A 17,324-nucleotide genomic window follows, 5' to 3' on the forward strand; every position below is an offset into this window, starting at 1 on the left:
CGTTGGAAGGATCCTTTGTGTGGCCTAGCCACTCGATTACTCAGCAAGTGAGCACCGATCCCAGGGCTAAGAAATCTTTAAAGTGACTCTGTACTCATAATCTGAAACAGATTAGAAGAGCTATCCAAAGGAACAAGTGGTTTGGGGTGGGCAGATTGTGGGTACAGAGTCACTTTAAATATAAAAAGGACTAACAGTTCCTTCCATATTTGTTATTATCTATTAAGTCTACTTCCCCCAATTATGAGCTGCTGCAGACACAGAAAACCATGTGGTAGCTTTCCTTTCCATCCCATTTCTGAGACAGCTCATGTAAACAAGTCCCCATCTGCAACTTTGTAATGCCAGGAGGATTGATTACAGTGAGTTCATCACCCACCTACCCTCAGATTAACCCTCCCAGCATTACAAAGAGCTACAAAGTTGCAGATAAAGCCTGCCAGGGACTTGTTTTCATCAGCTGTCTCAGAAGGAGGAGGAGGGGGGAGACAGAAAAGCTCACACACAGATTTTTGTGTCTTCAGCAGAAAGCAGCAGCTCAGAACTGTGGGAAGGAGACTGAATAGAAAACAACAAGTATGGAATGAATTGTTAGTCTAAGCATGGGCAGCAGCAAAAATTAATGTTTGACCAGAATACCCCTTTAAGTGGTCCACTACCCTATAGAGAACCTCATAACAGCAAACAGTGTTTACAACTCTGTAGTATGGCTCCACAGGTAACCTTTGTACTCATTTACCTGTGAGTGAGATCTTATTAGATCTATTTAAATAATTCACCAATATTTTATTCCAGTGCCAGCGACCGGAGACTGTATGCATAAATGAAGACGGCAGACTGAAGCAAAGTGTAAAATGTGTTAATGTGTAAAATATTTTATTGAACATACTTCATGGAGATCAAGGAAAATTTCTAGCACTTGATGATTTACACTTGGATCACCTCTGTCTCGGCACCTCCTTCAGCCACTGTAGCTTTATAGCAGGAAACAGTGCACATAGTTACATCTGACATACAACTCGGAATTAACCCCCCTGCATGATATTGCCTGACAAGTGGGAATAAAGGAGAGAGGGGGGGGGGGGGGGATTTAGGCACAAATTTCCCACACTCTGAAGTACAAGGGAGAAGAGTAGTTCTAATTCCTATTGGGCATGGTCTTTGTAGAAAATACGCAAATTTATTCCGGTAACATTATACATGATTAATTGGCATCACTCCCTTGATGGTTTAGAGCAGCAATATATATATATATTATTTCAAGTCCGTAAGGTTTTAAAACAGTGAATGTATACACTGCAACGTTAAAATTCAGGTATTTGAACATATGATACAATCTTGTATTCACCAAGGAACTGGGGTTAGGAGGCTAAGGTACACAAATCCTTCACTGTTATACATATGGAACAGCCCTGTCTATTCAGGCTGCGATATAGGATTGCGTTCCTGACTTGGAATACAATACAGCAGCTTTTCTATTGCTAATTAGAATGGCCTTTAAGAGGTTGTCCAGGACAAAAATGACTTTTCCCCTATCTACAGGATATGACCTGTGTACTCCCCACCGAACTCCATATCTATCGGGCCCCAAAAGCTCTATTCATTCCTATGGAGTGAGCGAAAAGAGCCGAGTATGCCAGAAAAGCGTTGTACTTGGCTTTGTCGGCCCCAAAGGAATGAATATACTCACGGGTCGTGGTGGGCCGGACCTGCAGTTCTATTCATAAGGGTGCGTTCACACCTACAGGATCTGCAGCAGATTTGATGCTGTGTTCAGTTATTTAAATGAAATCAGCTGCAGAGAATCAGCTGCAGATCCTGTAGGTGTGAACGCACCATAACACAGCCGTCCGGGCCTGATACAGAGATGGGCGGGGGATACAGAGGTCGGATCCTCTGCAACCTCCTACTTTTCCCCTATCCTGTGGCTAAGGGAAAAGTCATTTTTTTTTTACTGGTCAACCACTTTAATAAAGAGAATTACCTAGTGCAGATTCATCTCTGCAATCTGAATGTGACTAGAAACCATAAGACTAAGCTGTTGCCTCCCATACCAGACTGCACGCCTTGCAAGGCAAGTTACAGGTCATACATGTTCTATTAGACTACAGCTAGAAAATCCAACAGAGGAGGGGAAAAAAAAAAGAGAAAATGGTCAAGCCCGATATATATAAAAATATGCAAACAAACTTGCTGGCCAGGTGTCAAGCAGCTTGGATAGATACAGTGCAAAATATGGCTGCAGGTTAAAAAAAAAAAAAAAAAAAAAAAAATCACAATTGCATCCTTGTTTTGGCATCAGCCTTTATGTAATGGCATTCTGACTGCGGGAGCGGGAGGAGATTTAGAAGACTTATTTTAGATGTTATTTGGACTATTAGCTGCCGTAGAAAACACAGATAGCAAAGGATTTGGCTTAAGGCTAGAGGCAGTGTTCAAACAAAGCATCATTGGAGCCGTGGTGGCAGCACAGAAATGTGAAGGGCCCTGAGCAGTCCTGGTGTTCAGCTCCATCACCTGCATCCCTTACTTTGGATCACTTGCTGTAGACAGAGCAGACAGGCTAATCTTTCTGAAGTTGGCTAAAAAACAATAACCCTCATACAGAGTTGCTCACCCACCTGCACCTGAGCTAAAGATTTTCAAAGAAAAGGAAAGAAAAAAAAAAGCCAGCGTCACATTCATTTGGTCCAGTCAACTTCCCCAGTATCCTCCTGCTTTATCTAATACAGATGTTCTCTATGTCCTCTGTATTTGCATACAAGTTGGTGACCCCTTAATATTTAATACTTGAGCCAAGATACATTGGGGTAACACTTGAACTCTTAAAGTTCTCCCCTGTTACATTGTGACATTGAAGGTTAATTGCACATGGACCTATATTCATTCATATATTCTCCTGTCCGTCTTCTAAATGAAGCTTGAGGAGAACATGTATAAAAGCCTGCTTTGATTTTTTTTTTTCTCTTTTTTAAATATTTCTATTTTTGTTTATTTGCCTACTGTGGCACTTATTGTAGTTTTGGGTTTGATGGGACGGAGGTGAGACCGGTCTACTGATGTTGATCGTTCTTTTTCAACTTGATCCATTTGCCCTGGGTCACAAGAGTCTGGTCAGCCCGGTTGCTTCCAATAGAAATTTATTGCATACAGCAGTGACCTTCCTTGAATCGCAAGCGCATCTTGGGTCTGTACTTTTCCAGATAAAGCAGCTGTTTGGAGTTAAACGCTCCTCTTCGTTTCCTAACGGAGGGGAACAAGAATACCTGGTTTTGGCAAGTTTTACTTCGAGAACAAACAGCATGTAAATTTTGACTTAAAGGGGTAGTGCGGCGGTAAAGAATTATTGACAGAATAACATACATTACAAAGTTGTATAACTTTGTAATGTCTGTGAATGGCCCCCTTCCGTGTCCCACCCCCCCCACCCGTGTACCCGGAAGTGTGGTGCGCTATACATACCTGTCACGTGCCGACTCGTCTCCGATCTTCTGTCTGCAATGTAGTCTTTGGACGGCCGGGCCGAATCCCTCCGAGCGTCCTGAGTGGCGGCCGCCCTCTTCAGCGTCATCAGATGCTCAGCCGCGATTGGCTGAGCACAGTTTGGCTCAGCCAATCGCGGCTGAGCAGCCGATGACTGGCCAGAGGGAAGCCGGCACTCAGGACGCCCGGAGGGATTCGGCCTGGCCGTCCAAAGACGACATCGCAGACTGAAGATCGGAGACGAGCCGGCACGTGACAGATGAAGGCAAGATTCTTACCTTTATCCTCAGCACTGTTTTCAGGATATTAGCAGTTTACTTAATTAGTTGTTCTGGTGCACTGGAGGCGGGGCTACCACCCCTTCGCCCTGACGGCCTACCCTTTATAATGAATATTGGGGTGGTGCTCGGCTAATATTAGTTAGGAGGGGCAGGCCAGTCAGGGTAGATAAGTGCACTGAGGGCAGGAGCTCCACCCACAGTGCGCCAAATCACCTAATTAGCATATTAACTTTAATCCTGAAAACAGGACTAAGAAGGTCAGTGCCCTGTGCCCTTTAGGGTGCATTCACACGTTCAGGATCCGCAGCAGATTTTATGCTGTGTTCAGTTATTTGGATCAAATATGCTGCGAATCCGCAGCAGAAAATCTGCTGCGATACGGTGTGTGAAGCTACCCTTAAGAACATATCGGCAGGTTAGATACTTCTAACCAGCCTATAGTTTCCCACTGACCTCTCCTGACCTGTTTAGTAAACACTTAATTCATGGGAAATACATCTTAAAACAGAGGCAAAAAAAAAAATAAAGTTACTGGCAGAAGACGACCACCTGGTCCATCTAGTCTACCCTTATATTATCATCTTAGGATAGATATAGGTTTATTCCAGGCAGGTTTACATTCAGTTACTGTGGATTTAAAGTGTCCCTGCCGGTTTCCAAAACTTTTGACATGTCAGAGAAATGTCAAGAGTTTTGATCGATAATCGGTAGGGGGGGAAATCGGTAAGGGTCTGGACACTCAGACCCGGACCAATCAAAACTTTTCACATGTCTCTATGAGAAATCAAAAGTTTTGGGAAACAGTGACAGTAATAACCACATTTTCTGGAAATTTCTTCCAAGCATCATGTTTTCCTATAGTTCTGCATTCTACCATTCCTCAGTTACTCTTACTAGAAATGTAGGACTAAATAGACGAGGGTGTTACCAGTTGGGGGGGTGTCAGCTATATTTGCATAGTCACTCTAAGGGACAACCTGATAACACCCACTTGGCTACTTAGTGCTACATTTCTAGTAATAAATTAATGGCACAAAATTAAAAAAAAAAAAAAAAAAAAAGATGTTCAGGAATTGTTATTTCATGGGCGAATATAACAACTTGCTAAATCCTGCAGGTCAAAAAGACCCAAGGCCAAAAATATATGGACCCTTATAATAAAGAAATAGAATACTTCTAATCTGGGTAGAATGTACTATATTATATTACCGTAATAGAAGATTACCCTGCTCGTGCCCTCAGTAGTGGGTTGTGTAGGTGAACTTTTCGCAGAAAGAGGAGGTTTGCGCCCCCATTTAAGCATGGCACGTCTGAATAAAACTGTGAAACAAACAGCTTTCGCAGAGCTTTGTTTACCGGGAGCGGAGGTCTCAGGAGGTAAAGTCAGAAAGCCAGACGGGGAGGGGAAAGGAGAGAGCGAGTCTGGTAATGAGCTCACTTACTGCCTGATAAACTGCACAGCATCCTCGTACTTCATCCCGCATTCAATCAGTGCTAGAGCAACCAGCACAGGGGCCCTGGAAGGACACAAGGCACAGATTAGTTATGTCTACAAGTCATAGAGCGGATCCTTAGGGCTCACCGGAGACGAGCGCACCGGAGACGGGGATTAAAACCCAACAGTTCTGTCCTATCACCCACCAAAACACAGCGCACCATGACGAATGAGAAACATAGGCTGGGTCCAAAACAAAACGTAATGCACTAAAGTGCAAGTATACTATGAAGGGTTAAAGTCCCCCCTCCCATACCTTACTCCAGAGTAGATTATTTCTGCTAACACACTTCAAAGTCCAGCTCAACTGAACATAAGCATCCAAAATGAGTGTAGCCTGGGTCCACAGCTCATAACCTGCCGTTCCCTTCATTTCTGCTGCCAGACACTTTATCATCTGCATCTAACCAAGCTGCCAGCCCCAGTCCTGCAACATTCCCTTCTACAAACACTCGCAGCCTCCTGTGCCCACAGGCAGTGCCCGCCAGCTCCAGTATAATAAGTGCTGTATGCTAATTAAACAGAGCCATGGCACACCAATTATCCATCACAAACACACCAGATGCTGCTTCATCTCTTTTACTGATATTATCATACAGCCCGTCCAACAGTGCCCTGCTCAGAATAATACACAGCCACAATACACTGCTTACAGGGCATAAAAAAAAAAAAAAGAAATGTAACACCTTATGAATACAAAAGAACAATGGGAGGTTAATTAAAAGTGGCACGAAAAGAATATGGGGGGCTATAAAGAGTTCAATGATAGATTCACCATCTAATGTCAGTTCCATCTCTTGTAAAATGTTGTGCATATTTGGAGAAACCCCAAGATATCCAGATAAGAGATGTACCCACCTGCCTAGTCCTGCCACACAGTGTACCGCAATGCAGCAGCCTGGTTCTTCACGAAATTTGTTTTTTAGGAGATTCAGCCAATCATCTACTATTTGTGTCGGAGGTGGCGCTCCATCATCGAATGGCCAGTCCTAAATGGGGGAAAACGAGAAAAGTTGTAAAATCATGTATACGTTAAAAACTTGCATGTAAAAATTTTCAAAAATAAATACAAACACGATATAAATTTTTCGCATAATATAACAAGAAGTTCCTGTGAGTCACGTCGGATGGGAAGAACGTTCAATTTGCAAAGGGGCCCAATGCCTCACCACTATTTGGAAACCAGAGTGTGCAGCTTTTGATTAGCAGTGGCTGCTGAAATTGGGTGCCGTCCTGAACTTGCAGCGTAAAATCCGCTGTGGATCTGTCCTGTGTGAATCTAGCCTTATACAGTGCCTTATCGGGCTGATTTGGTTCCCTTTATATAGACAGCAGCATTTAAACAGTTAGAACAGCCAGCAAAAGATATCACTCCATGCCAGCAGCTTCGAGCCACCGGGTATAAAGAGGGCTCTAGTCATGAGCCCCCCCTCTATACCCAGCTACGGGCATCATGACATAACTGTGCATTGTGGGGTGGGTAAGGGTTAATGGATCAATTCATTATAAACATAACTGATAATAAAAGTTTGTCAACCCCCTTTTTCCATATTTTAAAAAAATAAATATCTATATCTAATGTTGCATGTGGAATTGCCTGAACTTTTAAATGACCACTGATCTCAGTGCTAAAATACATTCTAAGGTGCTAATTTTTGTCACATCACATCCCAAAAAAAAATAAAATTAAAAGTGATTTAAAAAAAAAAAAAAAAAAAAAAAAGACAGATAAGATAGATATATGATAACCCTTTTTTAACTTTTTTTTTTATTTCTTTTTATAAAACAAAGAGAACAAAACCATTTTTCTATGTCCTGGAAGCACAGCTAGATATACAAAAGATACCATGTGTCTCCTTGACCTAACACCATCTAACAGGGTCAGCAGTGGAACCTGAGATGCACCTGACAGATTCATTTTATATGTGTGTGTGTGGGGGGGGGGGGGGGGGGAAATCAAACTGCACCAAAACCACATAATTCTGACTCTATTTTGAAAAGATCAAAAGGGGAGAAAAAAAAAAAAGTGACTTGACTCCAACATGTGAAATCCCCCTTCCATAATTCGGTAAGCGCCCTCTAGTGGCTGCTGCAGGCCCAAGTGGGGAAATCTGCAGCTGTGGAATATAAAAATAAAATTGACTGCTATAAAGCTATACTAGCATAGTAATTGCCAAAGAATTTTCAAATTATTCAGCATAAAAAGATTTCCCTGCCGTAGTACTTTAGTTTACTTTTATATGCAAGAATGGGGTAACTTGGATGTTGGCAACAGTGTTTATTCTCCAAACTATCAAGCTAGGACTCACTAGGCCTCACGACAAAGCTTTCTGCTCAATGCAAAATTCCACATGTACCCTACAAAGAATTTCTGTATTTTTGCATTCAGGTTATACAGAATAGGAAACTTACTAGCACTTGTATCCCTTCCTTCTCTACCGGAGCCTTGTCATATGTGGCTTCACAAACTCTCACAAGGGTGATGACTCCATATTTCTTCAGCTCCTATAAGGGGGAAAAAAAGAAAAAAACACAAAAAAAAAAAAAAACAAGTTATATGAAGGAAAGGTTAGAAGATTCTAGAATCTAACTCGTATCTAAAAGGAGCTGTAGTTTTAGCGGTGTTGAATGCTTGGCATAGATTATGTGGATGAGTTTCTCAGCAGTCACAACAGTAAGACTATACAGGGATCACCTTAAGATCAGGTTGTAATCCGGATCATCCTGCCCATTACGTATTGTTCAGATCCTGAATATTAATAGTTAGACAGATGAGCAAGACAATAGTTTGCCCTTGAATCCACGCGGGCCCCCTGGGATCTCGACATTAGCTGTCAACACCGTGCTATTTTTATCACCATCTCCCCATACAAGTCTGATTCCTCTAAAGTTATATGCCCAGACAATTGTCATTTAGACCAGGTCTAAGAAAGACTAGTCTAATAAAAGGACATCATCTCACCACACAAGAAGGTGCAATAAAAATGCTTATATGGTTTAATAAAGCAGCATTAAGTTCAGATAGCTAAAACTGCTTGTACAGTGCCTGGTGTAGGCACAGAATGCTGGAAGATTTCAGCTCTGAAGCCTGCAGAATTGCAACACAGCTCTGAATTACAAAGAAGGTCATACACTAAAATTGATGAAAATTGACAGTTTTAATCAAAGTTGTAATTTACCGACACGATTGTTTTAGCCATCATTGTCTAGAAAAGTAGTTGACTATGGTTAAAATTTTATATCCAACAGTCGAGTGTACATGCTGAAGTCAGCTGCTGCACAAGCTGAATGACTGCTTTTCCCTTGCCTAGGCTGAACGAATGCAACGAACAATGTGGACTAACCTGTATTGTCCTTTCTGTGAAACAATAGGTGACTAGACAGTTATTCATGCAGCCATCAAGCTAGTGCGGGGCCATCTTCTTTTGTTAAAGGAGAAGTTCGGCCAATTTTAATAAATAAAGGCCCTATTCCATGGAACGATTATCGTCCGTATTCGGCCAATATCAGCCGCTACGGACGATAATCGTCCCGTGGAATAAAGTGCAACGATCAGCCGACATTGTTCATGTCGGCTGATCGTTGCAGTCGCTTGTTTTTCAACATGTTGAAAAACAAGCGACTGATATAGCAGCGATCTGCTGCCGTCGGTCCGTTGAATAGGAGCATCGGCAGCAGACACTGCTGTATCCTATGGGCTGCCCGGACAATCAGCGATCACCCGGGCAGCCTCCCCACCCGCTCGCTGCAGCCGCGCTGAATAGCGGCGGCAGCGAGCGGGGAACGAGGAGCAAACGAGCGCTGAGAGCGCTCGTTTGCTCCTCTAAACGACCCGTGATATAAGGGCTTAAGTCTGCGGATGGGAGGGGGGGGGAATAAAACAGCCTATACTTACCCTTCCCAGTGCCGCTGCAGCGCTGCATCACAGAGCTCCCAGACCACACCGGATGTCATTATTTCTCCATTTCTTAGTATGTCACAACTCGGCGGGAAAGCATGGGAGATAGCCATCTCAGCCAGTCAGTGACTGCAGCGGTGTCACCGACTGGCTGAGCGAAGCATCCATCGAGTCTTGACTTAGTAGGAAGGGAGAGAGAGAATCCAGGAGCGGTATGCGGCACTGCAAGGGCACCAGGACTGGGAAGTATAGGTTGTTTATTATGTTCCCCCAGCCCCTGTCTACAGTCTAGTTATTAATTTGGCCGGACTCCTTTAACCTTAAAAGTACGATGGATGTGGGCAAGTTGATCTTTGTTTGTCCCATAGCCTTGTAGATTTTGACTAAAGCTGCACCGCACAGGATCTACCACTCCATTCTTTCTCACTGCAGTCTTGCAGCAAGGATGAAGAGGCTGCTCAGAACCCACATTCTAGCAATTGGTGAGGCTACAGGTTCACACTGAATTTTCCCATCTGTTTCAGTACATTTACATTTTTATGTACTATTAAAAAAAAAAAAAAAAAAGGATCAGTTTTTGATATTTTTAAGGTGATACTGTCACCCCCTTACTCTTTGTGCGGTTCTGAGCACTTGTCAGTGTCACCTGGGCGGGGCTTCACAGCAGTTGGGTCATGAAGCCCCGCCTAGGTGACACTGCCCACGATGAAATGACGTGACATTAGAGCAGAAAGAAGGTATATAACAAATGTGCAGCATCTAAACTTGTGGATGGTGCCAAGAATGTTAGTCAATGGAGAACGGATTCCGAGTATGGCATATAACAGCATCCGTTTTCGCATCCATTTTTTTACCTTTAATGTACATGTTAAATGAAAAGCAAAAACACAGTGTGAACCCAGCCTGATTAGACATTTGTCACATATGCCAATACTGTCAGTTTGACTAGGATTACATACTCGCAGCGGAATTTTCATCCCACTGCAAGTATGTAAAGTGCTGTCCCCCCCCCCCCCCCCCAACCCCCAGCAGCCCTGTGCATACAATACTGGTCCGCGCTCCGGCCTGCTTCTGTGGCTCACAGCATCCTGATGTCCTGCTCAGCCAATCAGTGTGCTGTCCCACCGCAGCCACCGATTGGCTGAGTGGGACATCAGGATGCTGGGAGCCACAGAGCAGGCAGAGCAAGGACCAGTAATGTATTCACCGGGACGCCGTCGGCATTTCAATACTAGCATCGTGATGAAAATTCCCTTACAAGTATGTAATCCTATTCAAATTGACAGTACGGGAATCACAGCATGAAATCTGCTGGGATTACGCTATATGTGAACCTACCCTTAAAGAAAAGGAGTGGTAAGGGACCCCCAAGAAACCAGTTTGCTTTCGGCTACATACCTCTGTGAACTTGTTGAGCGTGGCATTAGTTGGATTATGGGTGATTAGAAAACGCATACACTCATATGATATTTCCACTGGAGCTGGACGGTTCATTGTGACAGGTTTAAAAAAAAAGGAGTTTAAAAAAAAAAAGAAAAAACTGAAAAATTCACAGCAAAATATTTAAAAAATTCTATAAAGAAAAAAATATATATATTTGCAGGTGAAAAAAAAAAGGGGATATTTATTGCAAAGTCCCAAAGAAGAGATGGTTATTTCTTGCAGGTTTTGGGATGCAGAAGAGCATCCAAAAGAAACCTCTCACATTACTTCAAGGATGGGGGAAAAAGGGGCTTGTATCTATATATTGCAACCCGAGGTCTCTACAACAGTGAGGCACTCATTAAAAGGAGATTTTTCGGCCAAAATTTCTCCCTTCACAAAATGAAAAATGAAGTAGTGAAAAAAGTTTGGTTTTGAGGTGGAAAAATAAATAAGAACTCCCATATGCTTTTCCGAATTTGACAAGAGACTGGAGGGGTGGGTGAAGGATCCCGATCGAGAAGCCTCTCAGCTCACTTGTCTGCACCAACGCAGTGCTGAGCCTGGCAGTACTCTGTCCTTACACGCCGAATCGCCATAAATGTTCGGCATATATTCCAAGAGTAACCCTGAAATACAGAAAAATAAAAGATACCATTAGAACATAAATAAAATAGTACATCAAGCTGTAACGTTATACATAGCTGGCCAAACGTCTACACTTTAAGGGTATGTTCACACTAAGCAAAGGCGGCCGAATTCCACAACGGATAGATCCTCCACTCCTGCAGCTCTCCGACATGTCAAATCTTTGAGCAGAGAGCGACAAATGGAGGCGTGCGGACACTGAGGCAGGTGGGATTCCTTAGCGGAGAGATCCACCGCGTTTGCTCAGTGTGAACATACCGTTAGATTTTTAAAAAAATTATGTAAGTTTAAAGCATTAGGAAAACATGGCCACTTTCTTCCATAGACCGCACCACTCGTCTCCAGTTTGGGATTTTGCAACTCAATTTCACTAAAGTGAATGGAGCTTTACTGCAAATCACACCTGGAGACAAGAGTCGTACTGTCTCTGGAAGAGAGTGGCCATATTTTTCTAACGGTGGATAACCCGGACGGCTATCATGTGTGCTGGGGGGCTGGGCTGCCATGTGTGATGCAGTATTGCCGTGGCCCAGCTATAAGCCACCGGGTGAGATGGGGGGGGGCAGCCAGGTGCCGCTTCAGGTGAGATGCGGGCGGCGTGGAGACGGGTGCTGTGGGCCACCGGGTGAGATGCGGAGGGGGCTCACCGCGGTCGGCTGGCTATCAGGTGAGATTCCGGGGGGAATCTGCTCAGTTCCTCCTGCTCTATAACATGATGGTGATAGATTAGGCAGCATTGTCTTGGTAACCGGTTCCCTTTAAATTGTCAGGGAGGCAATGGATAGGGTTCAAGATTTCCCTGCACAACCTCTTCCATTCATTCTCTATGAGACAATGTTTGGAAGCCCCGTATAGAATGGAAAGCAGACTGCTCTCCATTCATTTGTGGGAACAGTAGAGATTCCTATATAGAGAATATCTGAAGTTATGCCATGTATCTTTCTTTGTGAATGTAACCCAAGAACCTTCTTATTTAGGGTCGAACACACTCTCCATAGAAATCATTGGTAGAAGCACTGAAGTGATAGGTCATTTCGAAAACCTTCAATATGTCAAACAGACTCGTCACAAAGTTTGATGTGTCGGGGTCTCAATGCAAAGCAGCCATGCTCTCATGCAATGTCCAATATCAAAGCAATGTTATGCAGCTGTGGGGCGTCATGTGCAGGCATGGTTTTGCCCCTGCCTACTCTTTATCTTGAAAGGTATACTTCGGAGACATGTCAGGGCCAGAAGTGAAGCACAAGCAAGCAGAACAGGTAAAAACCTTTTCTGATCCCTATACAACCCCTTTAAAAGGGGGAACCATCAACAGGTTAGACTATACCTGCCGATTCCTGCTCCCCCCACCCCCACTGCACAGTAGATTCTGAGAAGGAAGGTATGTGTCTCTTGCCTTCCTCCTCAGCGGCCTTTCCGGTGCAGTCAGTAGTTTGCTCCACGGTCTGGTAAGACCATTAGGGGCACTGGGGTACAGTTAGCAGCACTGCCCGCCTCCACAGTGAAGATCCGTCCCCTTCATGAGAGGTGTGGGACAGCCGGGGGGGCGGATCGGTGATATGGGGGTGGGGAAGTGCTCTTAACGGTCGTACCAGACCATGGAGCAAACTACTAACTGCACTGGAACAGTGCCGAGGAGGAAGGAAAGGGAGATAACGTCCTCCTCGGAGTCTCCTGTGCAATAGAGAGATATCAGCAGGTTACATTTGTTCACCTTTAATATAGAAATTGGTCTCCCGCAGCGAGACTGAGAAAGGAGAAATCTCCTGGCTCACTGTAGAGACTGGTGAGAGTCCGACATGTCAAAAGTTTTGAGTCGGAGTCTGGATGTTTAGAGTGAAAAGTCAAAAACTCCTGGTTTCATGCCAAGCACAGTGAACACTGGCCAAACGGGACAATTACTGCCCCATTAAAAAGACGCAGTAACACAATTGGCCCTGGCTCTGATACCAATCATTCTGGACAGCCCCCTTAGGATAGACTGTTTCAGGGGTTCACCAGTTAAACAAAAATATCCAGATTTTTCTTGCTGGAATACCAATGAGATATCAGCCCTATGAAACTACATTTCAGTGTTATTTCTGGCACCGAACCGAGATAATTTCACATGCAAAGTCTCAAGGGGTAAAAACTAATAAGCAAGGCCCATGCTGGTATCATGCCATGTGGCATATAAAGTAACCTTACTTTATCATTTATAAAAAGCTGCGAGGGCCTGCCAAAATGTGAGAAACCAGCAGAAAAATCTAAACTTGTAACCTTGTTACCCGATCATCACAAAGACCAAAAATACTAATATGTTAACCTTTACATTGTCACATGTACACAAACTCGTGAACGCTACTTCATAGACTCCCAAAAATAACTTCTCAGTGCAAAGCACATTAGAACATGCCAGAATCTATATATAACATCTAAAAGGAGAAAAAAAAAAAAAAAAAGGGATCAGCAAAGATCAGCAAAAACACTAAAGGGAACGGGAATTAAAGCGACTGATGTGAAGAGGTTCTTTATCAGTTAACACCCAGGAGAGACTCTGAATGGAACTCAACACTAACTAGACAAGTCTTAAAATACATAGTAAAGATAAGGGTCACCAAGAAGACTCTGCGTAGAGCAGATACAAAGGGTATCGGCAATTCTGAGAAGTACAGGCCATGTGCAGCCGTGCTATGACCTATAGTATTGAAGCACAAGCCGGACGAGCAACAATTCAATAGTAATGGGTCAATGGCAGACTAGGAAGTTAATGATTTATTAGGTTAGTGAGTAGGCCGCTTACAGCCACGGCTCCACCAGGCCGGCCAGGAATCATGAGACTGGACGTGGCTCACTTAACACCCTGTCATTGTGCTCTGTCAATGAGCTGCTGATAATGAGATTCCAATGCATTACACCCACGTGCGTTACATCCTAAAGGGCTAAGAGATAAAAACCCACACACCGGAACTGCTTTAGAGTTTATAGTAGAGCATCACCTGGTAGATTATACCATCATGGAGCCATGTTCTAATAGAATTACAGGATTATGGATATTATGATAGGTAACACCTATTAAAAGTTCCGATAGGGGTAGTAGGAAGCATAAGGCCTCATTCACACGTCTGCAAAATGTACTTTATTTAATTTGCAATTATGGACAAATTTAAACCCCATTGGTTTTTTATGGGTCTATTCACACATCCACAATTTTTAAGGATCCGTGAATAGGCTATGATATGTGCCGCAAGAAAAAAAAAAAAAAAAAAAAAATTGGACATGTCCTAGTACAGACCCACAATTGCGGAACAGGTCACTTATATATAATTTAATGATCAGTGTATTGCGAGCGACTGTGGATGCACAAAGGGCTACAGACAGAACTATCAATGTGCCCCCGCAACCGTCCACTATCTGTCTGCAAGAGCATGAAACACTTCATTCAAGATAAAGGGACCTGGGCCGCAAATATGGTTTGCTGGTAATTTTTGCAGAACAGATCCCGGCCCCAACACACATCCATAACACGTATAGATTCGTGTATGGGGCCATAGAAATTAACGGGTCTGCAAACGCAGATGGAATTAAAAAGAAAGGCAAGGAAGACAGGGGTGTGCGGGAACAATTAATACTTAACCTTCCCTATATAAACAATGTATACTTACCCGTCCCTGTGCCTCAGATGCACCACTTGCAGGTCTTGCTGGCAGACACCGGCTGTAATTTTCATCTGAAATCCAGGTACGTCACATAACCGGCTTTTCCAGCTGCAACATCATGGCCCGGCTGAAAGATTGCCTGCTCAGCCAGTTAGTCACTGGTGCGGTGTCCTGCTCCAGTCACTGATTGACTGAGTGGGAGCTGCAGGCGGCAGTCAGCTGGACCCGGGAGCAGCACTACAGGGCACAAGGATAGGCAAGTATACTTTAATGTTCCCACACCCCTGTTTTTTTATGTCAAGGGACTTCTCCTTTAATGGATGTGTGAAAGAGGGCCTAAGACTTGTAACACTTATTTTTTCAGAAAGTAATTATATAAACTGTATACCGGGGCACATGCACGGCAGGCCTGGGGGCCTTCAGCAGGTCCCTAAATACCATGGAAGATGTGTCTAGGCAAAAAAAAAAAAAAAAAAAAAAAAAAAGATCATTTTGTACAGTATGTACTTTAGCTAAAGTAAGCGGCCAAGTTCTTCCAATCCATGACAATACACTGCAATGCGAGGGATCCGGGCTGCTAAATTGGGCTCCATAAAGCATAAAGTAGATTTATGGCCGTGAATTCCTCTTTGACATTACACTCTATCAAAGTATTGCCTGCACAGTTGTAACGGCCGAGATTTGTAGCTCCAAAACTTCCACGAGATTACTGCCTGCCTCTGCCGGAAGACATGGCAGTGTCATTGTATTGTTTTATGGAGGCAGTCTGTACCTGAATAATCAGGTTCTCATAGTTAATAGGTGCAGCGACATGTGAATAAAGCCGGGCCAAGAAGTCCATGCGAAGGAACCGGAGCCAGGGATCTCAGCCTGCTGACTGCAGCCCCACCATTGTGAGCGGACACGGTACACAGGGGTCCAGCTTTACTACCTTTATGCTGGAGGCCTCCTGAATCATGCAGCTAGAAAGGAACCGGCGGCAGCACAGACCGGCTTACCGTGTACAGGCAGCGAGAGCTGAATGGTGGAAACATGGATGAAATATAGATAATAAAGTGGTGGGATCACTTTTCAAAACATCATTCACAATCCTCTCTGCCTTACAGCTTTTCATCCGGTTACATGTTTGTGTATTGCTATGTTCCAAATAGACTTAAAGGGGTACTCCAGCGTAGAAGCGCTCAGCTAAGCGTTTTTTTCCCTGTTCTCTAAGCACACACTCCAAGACATCCCTATAGGTTTACATTATAAGGCACTCTCAGTCACGTTGCACGGCGGCTGGGCTGAACACACTTAGCGAATAGAACTTTTCCAGAAGTTTTGTAAAAGTTTAGTGACCCTTTAAAAAATGTATTTAAAATCATAACACAGTATAACAAATATCTCACTCCTCAATGACATAAGGAGTTCCATATAAAAGGGCAATTGCGATCTGGTGGTCCCTGCAGGGGTGTCAGGTCACCTAGGACCCCAACCACCGCTATCAGCTGTGATAGTGGTGGCCAGCAGCTGGCAAGTAAATATACACACTTATGGTGGTTTATACGTAACGATTATCGTACAAATTTGAGCGATAACGATCGAATTCGAACGATAATCGTACGTGTAAACGCAGCGAACGATCATACGACGAACGATACATCGCGCATTTTGATCTTTCAACATGTTATCAAATCGTCGTTCGGCATTCGCAAATCGTTCCGTGTGAACAGTCGTTCGCCGATTTAACCAATGTGTGAGATAGGCTTAAGCGTTTGCAAAACCATCGCACAACGAATTTTACATACAATATATCGTACCGTCTAAACGCTGCTCGTTATGAAAAAAAAAAACCCTGTTACTCCGACATAGTTAATCGTACGATCAGGCCAATTATCGTTACGTGTAAACGCAGCATTATTCTGACATGTCTCCAAGAACTTGGATTATCCCTGGAGACAGGTGTAAAGTCCGAGGGAGACATAGCAGAGCCGAGCACATTTAGCGCCGCACCGCTGCGTCCCGTCCTCATACCAGGAAGGAAGAGTGGAAGGAGGATCATGGCGGGGTACTGCTAGGCAAGAATATTGACGGTTCGTAATCTTAGGGTCCTATTACACGGAGCAATTTTTAACGACTAGCGATAAACGATCGCAAACTAGATTGTTTATCTTTAACCTGAAATCGTTCGCCATATTACACAGAACGATAGTCGCTAGTCATGATCGCTGCGATCTTTACTATGATCATTTATTCCTTCTGATGCCAGCAAAACAGTGGAAAATGTGCAATTACACTAAACGTTTAGTGAACAAATGCAGAACTACAGCTAATATGGAATGGAAAATGATGAATATGAAATGATTAGTGAACGATTAACGATAATTTTAGGTTCAGATCTAAATCAACGATCGACATACAAACGATTTTTCATTCGTTGCCTGCAATTACACAGAGCGATTAGTGTTTAAATTAGAACG

General features: G+C 43.6%; 1 protein-coding gene across 2 annotated transcripts in view; it reads right to left on the reverse strand.

Moving 5' to 3' along the window:
* Nucleotides 1-850: 850 nt before the first annotated feature.
* Nucleotides 851-17,324, reverse strand: part of PTP4A2 (protein tyrosine phosphatase 4A2) — a 35,687-nt gene continuing 19,213 nt past the window's right edge. For both annotated transcript variants that reach the window (XM_069971334.1, XM_069971332.1), the window contains exons 2-6: nt 10,556-11,208; nt 7,672-7,764; nt 6,118-6,248; nt 5,207-5,281; nt 851-3,243 (exon numbers count right to left, since the gene is read on the reverse strand). In XM_069971334.1, coding sequence (XP_069827435.1) covers nt 3,141-3,243; nt 5,207-5,281; nt 6,118-6,248; nt 7,672-7,764; nt 10,556-10,651 — 498 coding nt within the window. In that variant the 5' untranslated portion in view covers nt 10,652-11,208 and the 3' untranslated portion in view covers nt 851-3,140. The remainder of the gene's footprint in view (nt 3,244-5,206; nt 5,282-6,117; nt 6,249-7,671; nt 7,765-10,555; nt 11,209-17,324) is intronic.

Source organism: Dendropsophus ebraccatus, chromosome 5 (assembly GCF_027789765.1).
Source record: "Dendropsophus ebraccatus isolate aDenEbr1 chromosome 5, aDenEbr1.pat, whole genome shotgun sequence".
Classification (NCBI taxonomy): domain Eukaryota; kingdom Metazoa; phylum Chordata; class Amphibia; order Anura; family Hylidae; genus Dendropsophus; species Dendropsophus ebraccatus.